At 40.8% G+C, this 12,763-nt stretch overlaps 2 protein-coding genes across 14 annotated transcripts in view; one reads left to right on the top strand and one right to left on the bottom strand.

The window, feature by feature from the left end:
- Positions 1–139: 139 nt before the first annotated feature.
- zar1 (zygote arrest 1) lies at positions 140–784 on the top strand (the record flags this gene model as incomplete). The annotated part of the gene is made up of 3 exons (XM_015019981.1): positions 140–232; positions 305–379; positions 450–784. Coding segments are annotated over 3 exons (312 nt in total), but the record flags the coding sequence as incomplete, so codon positions are not given.
- Positions 785–1,632: 848 nt separating this feature from the next.
- The window catches only part of fryl (furry homolog, like), a 93,357-nt gene continuing 82,226 nt past the window's right edge, over positions 1,633–12,763 (bottom strand). For 10 of the 13 annotated variants that reach the window (XM_015019994.1, XM_015019995.1, XM_015019986.1 and 7 more), the window contains 9 exons: positions 11,005–11,411; positions 8,843–9,050; positions 8,603–8,752; positions 8,392–8,490; positions 6,679–6,747; positions 5,643–5,660; positions 4,845–4,955; positions 3,269–3,462; positions 1,633–2,307 (listed from right to left, as the gene is read on the bottom strand). In XM_015019994.1, the coding sequence (XP_014875480.1) occupies positions 2,067–2,307; positions 3,269–3,462; positions 4,845–4,955; positions 5,643–5,660; positions 6,679–6,747; positions 8,392–8,490; positions 8,603–8,752; positions 8,843–9,050; positions 11,005–11,411 (1,497 nt within the window). In that variant the 3' untranslated portion in view covers positions 1,633–2,066. The remainder of the gene's footprint in view (positions 2,308–3,268; positions 3,463–4,844; positions 4,956–5,642; positions 5,661–6,678; positions 6,748–8,391; positions 8,491–8,602; positions 8,753–8,842; positions 9,051–11,004; positions 11,412–12,763) is intronic. The other 3 variants (XM_015019988.1, XM_015019997.1, XM_015019996.1) reach the window with 1 other exon arrangement.

Raw genomic sequence — 12,763 nt, 5'->3', positions numbered from 1 at the left:
CACTAGTTAGAATTGAACAGTTTTTCAAACATGCTGTCTAAAAAATAAACTTAAAACCTTTCACTTTTAACTGGATAAACTACAGATCAGTTGTGTATTCCGGTGAGTAATTGTCTAATTTGCCTGTCTGCTTAATTAGTTCCTGGAACAGAAGTATGGATATTATCACTGCAGAGAATGCAATCTGCGATGGGAAAGTGCTTATGTATGGTGCGTTCAGGGCACAAACAAGGTGAGTAACTTCACAAGAGATCAGTGAATCACTGAATATGGATTTGGAGTAAATGGGTCTACTCTTTTCTAGGTTTACTTCAAACAGTTCTGTAGGAAATGCCAGAACGGCTTCAACCCATACCGTGTGGAAGACATAACATGCCACGTAAGTTGCGTCCCTGCTTCTTCACGTCTGCCTTCTTGCAACTCATTCTCATGAATCTCTTGTTCTCCAGACTTGCAACAAAGCCCGCTGCTCCTGTGCCCTGACGCAGCGGCACGTTGACCCCAAACGGCCCCACAGACAGGACTTGTGTGGCAGATGCAAAGGCAAGCGGCTCTCCTGCGACAGCACATTCAGCTTTAAATACATCATCTGAGTCTGTTCGACTAAAACCCTCAACGCATCTGCGCATGCCCCGCTAGTGGTCTACGACTCAAAAGGCCTCTTGAATGCAAAGCACAAATTTTTGATGTTTCAAAACTTTTTTTTTTCTCCCATGCATGTTTTGTTGACTCTGTAAGCACATCATGCCTCGAACGTAATAAATGGCTATCTTGCATTTTGGATGTTTAAAATATTTTATTTTTGCATTAAGTGGTCTTTCATTGGTCAGCAGCGGTTTGGGCATGTGCTCCAAGAAGATGACTAGAGATGTCCTGTAGGAATGAAGTCTTTAGTTATCCAGAGAAGGCTGGTATGTGGAGGGAAAATTAGTGGATCTGCATCCAAAATAAGGAATGAGTTGAACTGTACAAGCATTCTTCCAGAGAGAAGTATGGCAGGATGAACATGTGATCAAATGAAAATCCAGAGTACAACCTGTGAAGGAATGCATATTGATGCCACTTGAAACTGAAGCCAAAAAAAATGGCTGCCACCATCCAAGATGAGCCTATGAAGTTCAGAATAACAGCTTAGTGACTCAAACCTGCTGTGAGCTTTTCTTATGTTAGCTTTATACATACATCCCATTTGGGATGAACAGTGCATTACACAAAATTACAAGGGGGGGAAAATACTGGTTTTACACTATACACTTTCTAAAATGTATACAGAGTACAATAAGTTATGCTTTCATTATAAGCTGTAGCGAGTCTGCACTTTTGTGTGCAATTAAATGCATTTGTGTATGAGCATCTCCCAATATATATCACACAGTCAAGAGTCTAAAGGCATCTACTTATTTGGTTAAAGAGTGAGTTTTGCGTGAAGACCTGCTGAAGGAAACTCATCTCTCGGAGCAATCAAACATATTCCTCTTTATACACTCCCTGAAGGCAGGGGGTTTTCCCCACAGGATCACATGTTAAATATCCTAACATTTACAACCTAAGATGTTAGCTCTAATAAAAAATAAATTTCTCAAAAAAATATTCTTGCAGTGCTTTCTCACTTTCAAGCATGCATTTGAAAACTTTTTTTTTTTTTTTTTTTAAATATAAACAAGATTCTTCTGAGTTTGCTTCTGAGTCTTGATGGTGTGTCCTTAACACGGACCGTCGTACGCGCTTCGACACCGGAACCGGAGGAGGCCAGCGCTCAGTGCGACAGGCTCCTCCCGGTCAGATCAGGCAAAAAAAAAAAAAAGGGGTAAAATAAAATATCCCACTGGGTCCAATCTTCACCAGACACACCATCACATGACTTATTGCAACTGAATTTTGCAAATTGGCTTAGTCTGGAAAAAGCTATGAGCTTTAAGCATTCATACAGGTAACGCTAATGCATGAAGAGTCACAGTTACTTCCCACACATCCTTTAGCCCTTTGTATGTATAATCTCTCTTGTCCCCCGCTCCCACAACTCTCTATAGTGGGGCTGATTTCGGTTCGGTCCTTTCCGGTTCGGTTTAAAGTCCGGTGCTGAATGTGGTCGTGTGAAGCTGGCATGCCTGAGCCTGACTCAGAGCCTCGCGGATCTGCAGGTTGAGCTCCATGAGGCGGGTGCTGGCCTGAGACAGGTCCCTGCTGGGGCCCACCACCGCCAAGCAGCCCGTCTGGCCCAGCGTTTGGTGGCGGAAGTAGATGTGCAGGAGGGTCTGAACGGCGTTGTCCGTCTCGTTCCCGAAGATGTCGTTAGGCCACAAAGACCTGAAGACGAACCAAAGAGGGGATCGTTAGATAAACGTCGGTAACGGAAAAGAGCTTTTTGCACAGCTTAAGATCCAAGTGAAAAGACTAAGATCAAACGAAAAAACACATTCAGCCAAGAATTAAATTATTTAACTTGGGCCAAAAAAAAATTAATTAAAATTTGAATCATTGGACTGCAATAACATGAGTTAGTGATAAACATTTAGTTAATTCCAAAACTGAGTCTGAGTCCAAGAGATGAATGTCAAATATTGTGAAAAAAAAAAGATCAAAGACTACCAAAACATCAGGAAAATAAAGCCAAAGTGACCTGATTTCAGACTACATATTAATATACTGCTGTTTGTCAATGATAATTTATGTCTGCATGTCTGCAGGGAATCCTTTGTTTCACACTTTGTCAAGTTAAAACCACAAACTTTTCTGTAGTTTAACGGGATTTTGCATGACAGATCCACAAAGATAATGTGCAATTTTAAATAGGACAGTAAAAGAATGCAAAGTATTTTTTTTTGTTCTTAATAAATATACACAATTCTGAAAAAGGTGGCGTATTTATCCCTCTTTAAAACATTCAGAATCAGTCATTCAATCTGTCTGAGCTTGATTTTTATTCACTTTTCTTTAAAATGTCTTGGTGGAGACAAAAATGTGAAGCTATAATTTTAGCAAAAAGCAGTTCTACAAAGTATTAAGTCCAATGTGGCTCCCAAAGGGTGTTACACTTTTCAGATTTTTATTCATAAGAAGAAACATTATAAATCCTTTGCACTACTTTGATTTTATTCATCACATAAAATCCCAACAACTTACATTGGTTGTAATGTGACAAAATGTAGTACATCATAATACACCAGAGAAATGGGGGTTAAAAAAAACCAAAATATTTTTTGCCTTAAGTGATGAACTTATATTAGCAGAGAGGAGTGTTTAGCTGGTGCTTCTGTGTTGAACCCACCTGAATATTTTGACCTGCGACAGAGCGGAGCTGAAGTCTCTGGCTCTCAGCGTTTCTATTAGTGACTGGATTGCCGTCTCGGTGTTGGTCTGGGCATTGTCTGACATGCACACATCCTCCTGGTTATCATTTCCTGTTTCTGCCTCGATCAGGCAGCTCTCCAGGATGGTGAGTTCCTCGGACATGTTGGTCACCTTGGAAACAGACAGAAAAAAACCCGAAACCCTCACTTATCGTTGCATCATAGCGTTAAATAACATGTGCAACATAAAGCTGGGAGGTCAGCTAAATAAACTTGAAGTAAATATTAACTGGATTAGGTGGCTCTCATCGATCTGTGATGGCAGTGATCTAATTACACCAAGTAGCAAAATCTGATTAGGATTTGATCGTAATTTAGGCCAGGTAGGGATCAACTGCGATGCAGATGTGGTGACAATTATTTACACGGCCTGAGACCAGAATGCACTGCAGGTAAACAGCTAATGGCCACATGGTGTCAAGTGTTGCTATGAAAAAAGATAAATCCAACTAAAAACAAATCTGCATTTTGTTTTAGTTTCTCTAACAGAATAAGCTAAATTAGAAATAATTGGGGAAATTATAATGTAATGTTTCAACTGTTGAGTTTTGTGTTTTTATGATATAAAACTCTTTGAACTGACTTGTTGCAGTTGATAAATCAAACTTTCTGACATATGGATAAACTGAACTAATCAAATTAATTTTAAGTTGTTTTACATTTAAAAACAAGGACAAAAAATGATTCTGGTTAATATCCTGTAGATATTCCCCTTTATAAATTGTTGACTTTCCAAGGAAACACAGAAAACTTGCTAAGCCAGGTGTCTTTTTGAGTTAAAAAATGTTTAAAGTTGACAGGAAATTTGAAAATATCACTTGGTAATAATGTGTTATTGAAAGATTGGAAGTTCAATACCTGACCATCAACAATAAAGTCTTAAAAAATGGAAACATTTTAAAAAGACTTAAATAAATAAGCAATGCTTAGCCTGGTGGCCCGCCAGGCTTATAAAACACCAGGGGAAACCCTGACTTTCTGTCTTTTTTTTTTACCTATAATCAACTCAAAGTAATATTAACACAAAAAAAAACTAAACTGAAAAAAGGGGTTATAAAAATTTTAAAAAGCAAATGTTTGAGTGTTTGAAGCAACAAAGCTAGTCAAGTCCAATCTTCTTATTTTTTTATTTCTATTAACTTTAAAGTGAGTTGCATCTTGTTTCTCCCTTTTAAACAAACCACATGTTCTTACAAGTAGTTACACCTTCTGCTGAACCCAAAGGAACGGTTGCTTTGACTAATATTTAACCTAACTTCTGTCTGAAGCTCTTCAGATTATCTCATTCTGAAGCTGGAAATTCAGATTTTATGTCAGTTGTTGAATGCTCCAAAAGGTTAAAAATAAATAAATAAATAAATTTAAAAATTGTCCACATTATCAACGGTTCATAACTTAATCTTGCAGCTGGCTGGTAAGTTGTTTCATCTCGATTGAGGCTTGTTGCCATGGTGAGAGTTCAGCAATCCCCAATTACCCCCACACCCCCCTCACCTCTGCCTCTCGCTTCATGGTGTCCACTCTGCTGATGAGCTTGCAGTAGGCCTGGAACAGCAGAAGCAGCTGAAAGTGCAGCTTGTAGAGTCGCCGACACAACTCCAGCTCCTGCGGAGACAGATGCGAAAGGAACACGTTTCAGCACAGTCTGCGCCGGCGTTACTCTGATTGTCACATTGTCAAATTAATTGTCAACCTGGGTTAGATATGCGGGAGGAAATGAAAACGGTTAACATGGGGCAGTGCAAAAGTTTCATTCAGTTTGGGCCACAGAGGAAGAAGCGAGGAAGCTACGATTATGGTCACTGATGAAATCAGTTTTGTCACCACATGGCATGAACCTGACTATGAGACAAGATGAATGACCCAACTACAATCTCAACCTGAGAAGCATGGATGGAAAAAAAAAAAAGAAACAGGATTTGAACAGAAACAGGAATGGGGTAAAAAAAAATGTACATGCAAAATGAAACGAAACAAAATAATAGCGTAAGCGTTTTTTTAGACAAGAAATCACCTACTTAAACACTGAACATGTGCAAATGATGATAGCACACAGCACAAAAACAAACAGCAGGGCGGCTGATCTGACTGTCAATATTACGACTCAAAACAGAAGAGCAGAACGTTTTGATTGGGCCGACATGGGGTTGAATTGGGTTACATGACAAAAAATAAAATCAAAGCAGAAACAAAGATTGAGATACAGAGGTGGGCGGGAGCAGAGCGATGAGATGGTCAGTGTTTTGTCCGGGTGGCGTCGTTATTGAAGTCTATAACAAGAGAACCACTTACTGCTAGATTTTCCATTTGCTAAGCAAGAAGGTGAGCAGGTCACACACACACGTAAACACACACACACACACACACAAACAACAAGGAGAGAAAGACCAAGAATTAGTGAGCTTTAAACATGACAGCTTAGACATGGCGACCTGAAGGCCAAGGAGCGGCGCTTCGTCATCTTCCCTGCACGCGGCGCAGAGAAGGCCGGAAACATGTGAGCTGACTTAACAGAAACTTGATCGATAAAAAAGGCAAAAAAAAAAAACAAAAAAAACAAAACAGCGTGTGTAGAGAGTGAGAGAAAAGATTTGCTGCACAAGTGGCTGAACAGAGGAAGGAGCAGTGAAACTGTAAATAAGTTTGGATGAAATGTGAGAATACACGACTTTGAAGGGACCAGTGCCTTGCCAAGATATTCACACCAGATTTCGCCTCAATGCAACACCAAAAGTCAGAGCATTTTGTTCAAGGCCGAAACGATTAATCGACAACCAGCCAAGTAAACAAGACACACAAAAAATGTAAACAAGCTAGTCCACAAGCTAGGTTGTTTGTAAGTCAACATCAGGGCTGAAACAATTAATCGGATTAATCGTGATTACTTGATTACTGAAACAATTGTAAACTAATTTAGCTAGATAACGTTATCTGGGGTTTACAGACTTAAAAAAGTCAATCTGCCGAAAAAAATCCACCCCATATTCAGAGCAGTAATTAAGCCAAAACTGTACTAAAAATATGTACAAATAATAGTGGAAAAGGTTTTAGATTTACTAAAGGAATGCTGTTCTAGTCTTATTTAAAATTATTTTATTTGCATCTTTTATTGTATTTCCAATATAGAAAAAAAAAAAGGACTAAAATGTTTTGAGTGGTGGAAAAACTAAGACTGCACATCATCCTGGACATGCCATCCCTACAGTGAAGCATAGTGGTGGCAGTGTCATACTCCGGAGGCGTGAAACCTTTTAGCAAGGGTCTGTCCGTTCGGAGGGAAACCTACGGAGCCAAACAAGCTAGCAGACAGGTGAGCGTCGGTTCCTACCTGAGTGTGAGTGTTTGGTCGCTGGCTGCTGTCTTTGTCCCCAAATGTTTTCCTGCAGTTTTCCAGCCACTGCGGGGTTGAAAGGACACAGACGTGAGAGGAAACACATGGAGAAGAAAATAAAACGAGCTTAAAAGAAGGAGAGGGAAAGCACAGTAGAAAAAGGAGCATTGCAAAGTGTTTTTAAAAATATGCATTTGCATCAGTGTTTGTGAACCACATGGGTTGGATAAAGCTAAAGATTTAATAAGAACGTTGTACTTAGCGAATTAAAGATAATCTGTTCCTGAGCGTTGGATGGTATCTGACCCTACAGGGAACATTGCCGTCTTATTCGATTAGCGTTTTGCATCCCAGAAGCCTTGGAAATCTCATTTCTCTTTTGTCCCCTCCCCATTGCTTCGCCTCTCCCACCCCTCACAGCGTTTTCCTGTCTGGCCTCCTCTAACTGATTTAGGCGAGCTCAGAGTTATTTTTATCCCTCAGAGCAGGATGATGCAGGCGGCAGCGGCAGCAGAACGTACTCAAACCCAACACTGATTTGTCCCCATATGAGAGGCTGGACTTTATCTTTTTCCTGCATCAGCTATATGTCTTTGTGTTCTCCTTGCTGCCCGTGGTGCGATCGCAGAGATATAGAAGAATTTTAATATGTTTTTGAAGCTCGTCTCTCTTGAGCTGAGATTATGATGCAGTTTATTTCTCTTTCTCTCTCTCTGTTGCTCGCTCACACACACTGCGATACAGCAACTGAAAGTGCAGATATGAGGCAGTCTTCAAAGAGAATGGGGAAGCTTTGCCGGTGGACTTATTTGGGCAGTAGCCCAGGGCAACCATTTTGTGTGGGTGGCCAAAGATTTATTTTTTTTAAATATGTGTTTTGCCATCTTTGTACTTCATGTTTTTTTCCTCTAGGATTTTCCTTAAAGGAAACGTAGTTTATTAGCGATATTAACTATGTTGCTGTCATCCAAATGCAACAATCATTAGCATTAGGGTTGGGTTTGAAGGCTTCAACTAAAAATGAATTCAACTTGTCCTTCCTTAGGTCTTTTTCTTTTGCCTTTTCTCTCCTCCTTCTTCGGACTGTGGTCACTAGTTTTACTTCACTCCTGAGAGCGGCGCAGCGTTCAGTAGCTGGATTCGCAGCCAGACAGGCAGGAGTCGCCGGTTGTTGGTTTTTCAAAATAATGTAAGTATTCACGTTTCTTTATATTTAAATTCTTTATGATTAGTATAAGTGCAAAACTATAGGCTATATATATGTGTGTATTTATATCTGTCTCATATGCTTTCCATTGTTTTAGTATATATATATATATTAAAAAACAACAACAAAAAAACTTCACTCTGATGGTGTGACGGTTACACATAGAGGAAACCCTGTACTAAATATATAAAACTCATAGGTGCAAATTTGGTGAGTTGTAATATTTTGGGAATTTTAATCTAAATACTAAGTATTTGAAAAGTTTGAAACTATAGTTGATTTCTTTGGGAACAACATGGAGTTATTAGCTAGGAGACATAATAAACATATCATGCATCTATTGTATAAGACTACCCATTGCTGTACTGTAATTTTGCACTAGTAAAATGATTTTTCCTTAGTGGATACGGGGGCCCAAACTAGCTCCAGCATGGGGGCCCACATCCCTGTACATCCGGCCCTGCTGGTGGATTATAAAAGCAGCGAACGACACAGGAACTTACGAGCTCTGCAGCTTCCCTCTTGGCGTTGTATGTATCCAGATGCTCCTGCAGCTCCAGCACACTGAACTTCAGAGTCTCCAAAAGTCCACAAGAGACCAGCTAGAACAGCATCACACAAACACAACAGATTAGATGCATCTATTTAGGAACAACAAGTAATGACTTTTATTTTTCTTAAAGAAATGCGGGCAGCCAACAGGATCAGACTCACAGTCTCTGCGTCCAGGAGCACAGTGGGGCACTGTGAGTGAGACGTCATGACCTCGAGCGAGCTGAGGAACTGATTGCCCATTCGCTGGAGCCTCTCGCCCAAAAAGCGGACGGATGAATGTGTGATGGAACCAAACTTCCTCTGGATATTCTGTTCACCGAGAATCAGAAGGAGAAACTATTAGTTCTCCTAAACATGCAGACAAAAAAAACAAAACAAAACAAACGTTGACGGATTTACCTCAAATAGTCGAGAGAACACATGGAAAGTGTAAACAGCAGAGGAGCCGTCCGTGTCCGACAACATCTGGTTGACATGGCAACGCCAAGCGTCCTCCTCGTTGTCATAGGCGACGGGCTGGAACGCCGCCAGGATGGCTGAGAGGAAGGGCGAAGGGGGCGGAGAGGCCTGGATCTCTGGGAAGCCGTCTGCGTCACCTTCATCTTGACTGAAACACACAGAGGAGCCAATGAGCTGCGCTCCGACATGCTCCACACTCCTTCACTGAAGGGCAAATGTAAACATGCGCGCGCGCGCGCACACACACACACACACACACACACACACACACACGCATGTGCATACGCTTGCTTTCACAGCAAGTAAACAACCTCGCTGCTGTTTTTCTCAGAGAAGCGTGCCCACGTTACGCAGCGGGACTTGCATAACAACACTAGAGATTAGCATTTTAGCATTTTAGCATCACGCAAACGTCTCACATATAGGTACTCACAGGCCTGACGGACCAAAGAGCCTGAAGAAGCAGACGGAATATAGATATCTGAAGCCTGCACTGCCGAGCGCTGCGACGGACACGGTCTCTGTCCTCATCCTCACCCCCAACTAACGCTTCTCATCTCTGCCCCCCCTCCTCGGTCCTCTCCCCCTCGTCTGCAGCCTGACTGTGCTGCAACTGCTAACGGCACAAGCGCACAGCACTCTCATCCCACACAGGACTGCAGAGTGCTCTATACAAGCTAAGCACCTACACACACACACACGCACGCACACACTTCTGCACGCAGTCCCAGCTCCCGGTTACACACTAGTGGAATGTTGCTGGAGATTGTTTTATCTTCCTCCCTCCAACTCATAAATCCATATCGCACATTTAACTGCAGAAGCCTACCTCAGCTAAGTAAAAGAGCTGCAATTTTATAATATGTTAGTAAGAGGCGAAGTTAGCAACTATTTGTTCAACCTGGCTGTTATTGCTTCGGCGTGGTTTCTATCTCTTTAAAAATGTCCTTCAGCTAAAATTGGCTCAGCTTCATAAGGAGAATGGACGGGAGCCATCTTTTTGGCTGAAGTACTGCCAAAAAGATGTTTTCCACTGCACTGTTTCATCTTTTACCTGATTATACTATACAAATGGGTATTTGTTGTTTTTTTCCATTTTGCATGCACAATTCTTCAGCTGATCCCACAAACTGAAAAATTAAATCTCCAGCCAATCAGAGAATGCACCAACACTCTTCAGTGTGGATGTGGTTCCTGAAAAAGGACGACTCAAGCTACGTTAAGGAAACTATGTTTTCTACGACATGTTGAGATATGACCACAGTTCATTCAAGCTGCAACAAAAATTCATATACTAGCTTCACTAGCCTGCCTGCCGTGGTAACAAGCAATAAACTACAATCTAAAACCAACATAGAGTTTCTTTATGGCAGAAATGCTCACAGCTGTTGAAGTATTTTGAAGTACACCGTGGTACCAGTATGTATATACCAGCTTAAAACCAGCTAAAAAAGGCTTCCTAACATTTTTAACACAAAGGCCTAATTTGTAAAGTTGAAGAAATATTTAAAATTACCTTTTTTCATTATTATTATTATTATTATTATTATGTGAGAAAAAAATGTGAAAAATAATTTAATTTAACTGGACAAAAATAAACTACTTGTCTTCAGTAGAAAAAGCATCTGTAGATCACAAACATAAGCATCGTTTCTTTGTTTAAAAATAAAAAATAAAAAAAACAAAACAAGGCCCATTAATTTGGGTGTCAATAATTTTCTATCAGCAATAAGAACGTTGAAAAACTCTTGCTAAATAAAAGATGAGTGGTTTACGTTGTACTGTACTTTAAAGGCAATATACACAACACCTCAATCTCTCATATAAGATTGTACAGAGGGTTTAAAACGTGACTTTATTCATATTATTGCCTTTATTTTAAAAATATTAATTAGGTTTTACAGGAACTGCTACCTAACTGCTTCATTCTGGTGTAAATGACTTACACCAGAATGAGTAAAGCAAATTTTATGTTAATTTTTCACAGTTTTTTGTGTCACTATCAGCCTTTATTCACAATAATCAGAGAGGAAATTAGAAAGAGAATGAGAGCAAAGCATCAATCCAAAAACTCTAACCTCCTTATTCAAAATATTATGTACCTAGACATGCCAGAGAAGTCTGCCTCCTCTTCCTCGCAGCGCTCATCCAGCTCCTTCAGGGCCTTCGTCACGTCCTCTTCCCACAAAGAGCCACAGGTGCTGTCCGGGTCTGGATCCGGCTTGGGATCCGGCGTGGAGGGGATGCACAGCGGCAGCACGGTCTGGCAATCCTCCTCACAGAACGACCCCGGCGGCGTGTCGATGGCCGGCGGAGGAGGGGGAGCCGGGTCCAGGTCCTCGTGAGGGTCCTGGGTCTCCTGGACGTCCTGGGAGTACTGGGGGTCCTGCGGGTCAGGGAGGTCGCACAGCTCGGGCGCATCGGACGGCAGGGGGGGGACGCTGCAAAAGCCCGTGTCCTCACTCACGCTGCTGCTCAGCTCATCTGCCGCAGTCATGCTAACAGCGTCCTGCAACGCAAAGCAACATGGAGGCACTCAGTTGCAGCTTACCAAGCAAGTTTACTTACTGTGTCGTCATGAAGTACTGGTCGCTTTGCGTCGTGTCGTAAAACTACAACCAGTTTACATGCACACACTGTTTATGTCATTAGTGTAGGTATTTTAAAAATCCCATTTAGAAGGTTAGCATACAAGCTCCACCATCTCAAGTTTTTTTTTTTTTTTTTTGTTATTCTCCAAGACCAAAATTGTGACTGGATGCTATTAAATATAGTTTGTATGACATTCTGACTAAAATTGATTGCTAAAACTTTAAGCTACAGGTTGATTTTCTATTAGTAAAATAATGGAACCGTCTTAGCTACGCAACATGTGACATGAAAATGGTGGCCAACATGGTAAGATCCCAGACTTGGTGTTGGAGAAAAGATAGTCTCCAAGCACATCTAGCAAATTTCTACAAGCAGAAAATTTTATCTCAGCTTCTTGTTTTGTATTCGTATGCGTATCCGTGGATGGACCAGTAAACAGCAGCACATATACCAACAATTACTATTGTTATTATACCTGGTGAAGATGTGTAAGATTCGACAAAATAAAATTTCCAAGTTAAGAAACATTGTTTTTTGTTTTTTTTAAACTAAATGACTGGGGCCACCTTGATTGGTACACTCTCTGGTAACTCTGTCCAATTACTTTTGCTAACAGAAAAGAACAACTTCTTGTGCTACAAAAATTGATTGAGAGAAACGGATAGAGGGGACTTGGACCTCTCTCCTTCTTTGGCTCATCCCCGTTTTTGTGTAAGAAAACTAAACAGGTTAAGTCTGGGGACTTAGACATGTTGATTTGGCCAAAGGGCTAGAACTAATATCCTGCTGAAAGACCCAATAATGACCAACGTTTAGTTTTCTAATGAAAATATCAAGGTGACCTTCTGCCTTAAAACATTTTGCACTGAGTCCATCACCCAATATGATGGTCACATATTTATGGCAACTCTGGGATCCTGTAAATAAGGTTTGTTACAGCTGCTACCAACATTTATGTCACTTTCTCCAGAATCGCAATTCAGAATCTGAGAAATTTGCTTCTGTGTGAATTTTAAATAATACTGAAAGTGCCTCAACATTATGGTGCATTTCTGATGCATACTTCTTCTTTTCCCAAATTTGTTAAGAAAACTCGAGATTGCACAGTAGATGGAACCTGCTTGTTAGCACATCAAGAGGAGGAAGTAATGGTTCAGCGGACAGGATTGTGTGTGGAGCACATCTCCAAGGTTTTAATTTTCAGCACACTTCCTGTTTGGTTTAAGACATCAGATCTTTTCCACATCAAGCATTCAAGCCTGAGTGAAG

The sequence above is a fragment of the Poecilia latipinna genome, unplaced genomic scaffold (assembly GCF_001443285.1).
Source record: "Poecilia latipinna isolate Pla-1442-1.1 unplaced genomic scaffold, P_latipinna-1.0 Scaffold2516, whole genome shotgun sequence".
NCBI classification, from domain to species: Eukaryota; Metazoa; Chordata; class Actinopteri; order Cyprinodontiformes; family Poeciliidae; genus Poecilia; species Poecilia latipinna.
Note: the sequence above shows the minus strand (reverse complement) of the source record. Positions and strands in the feature narration are given on the sequence as shown.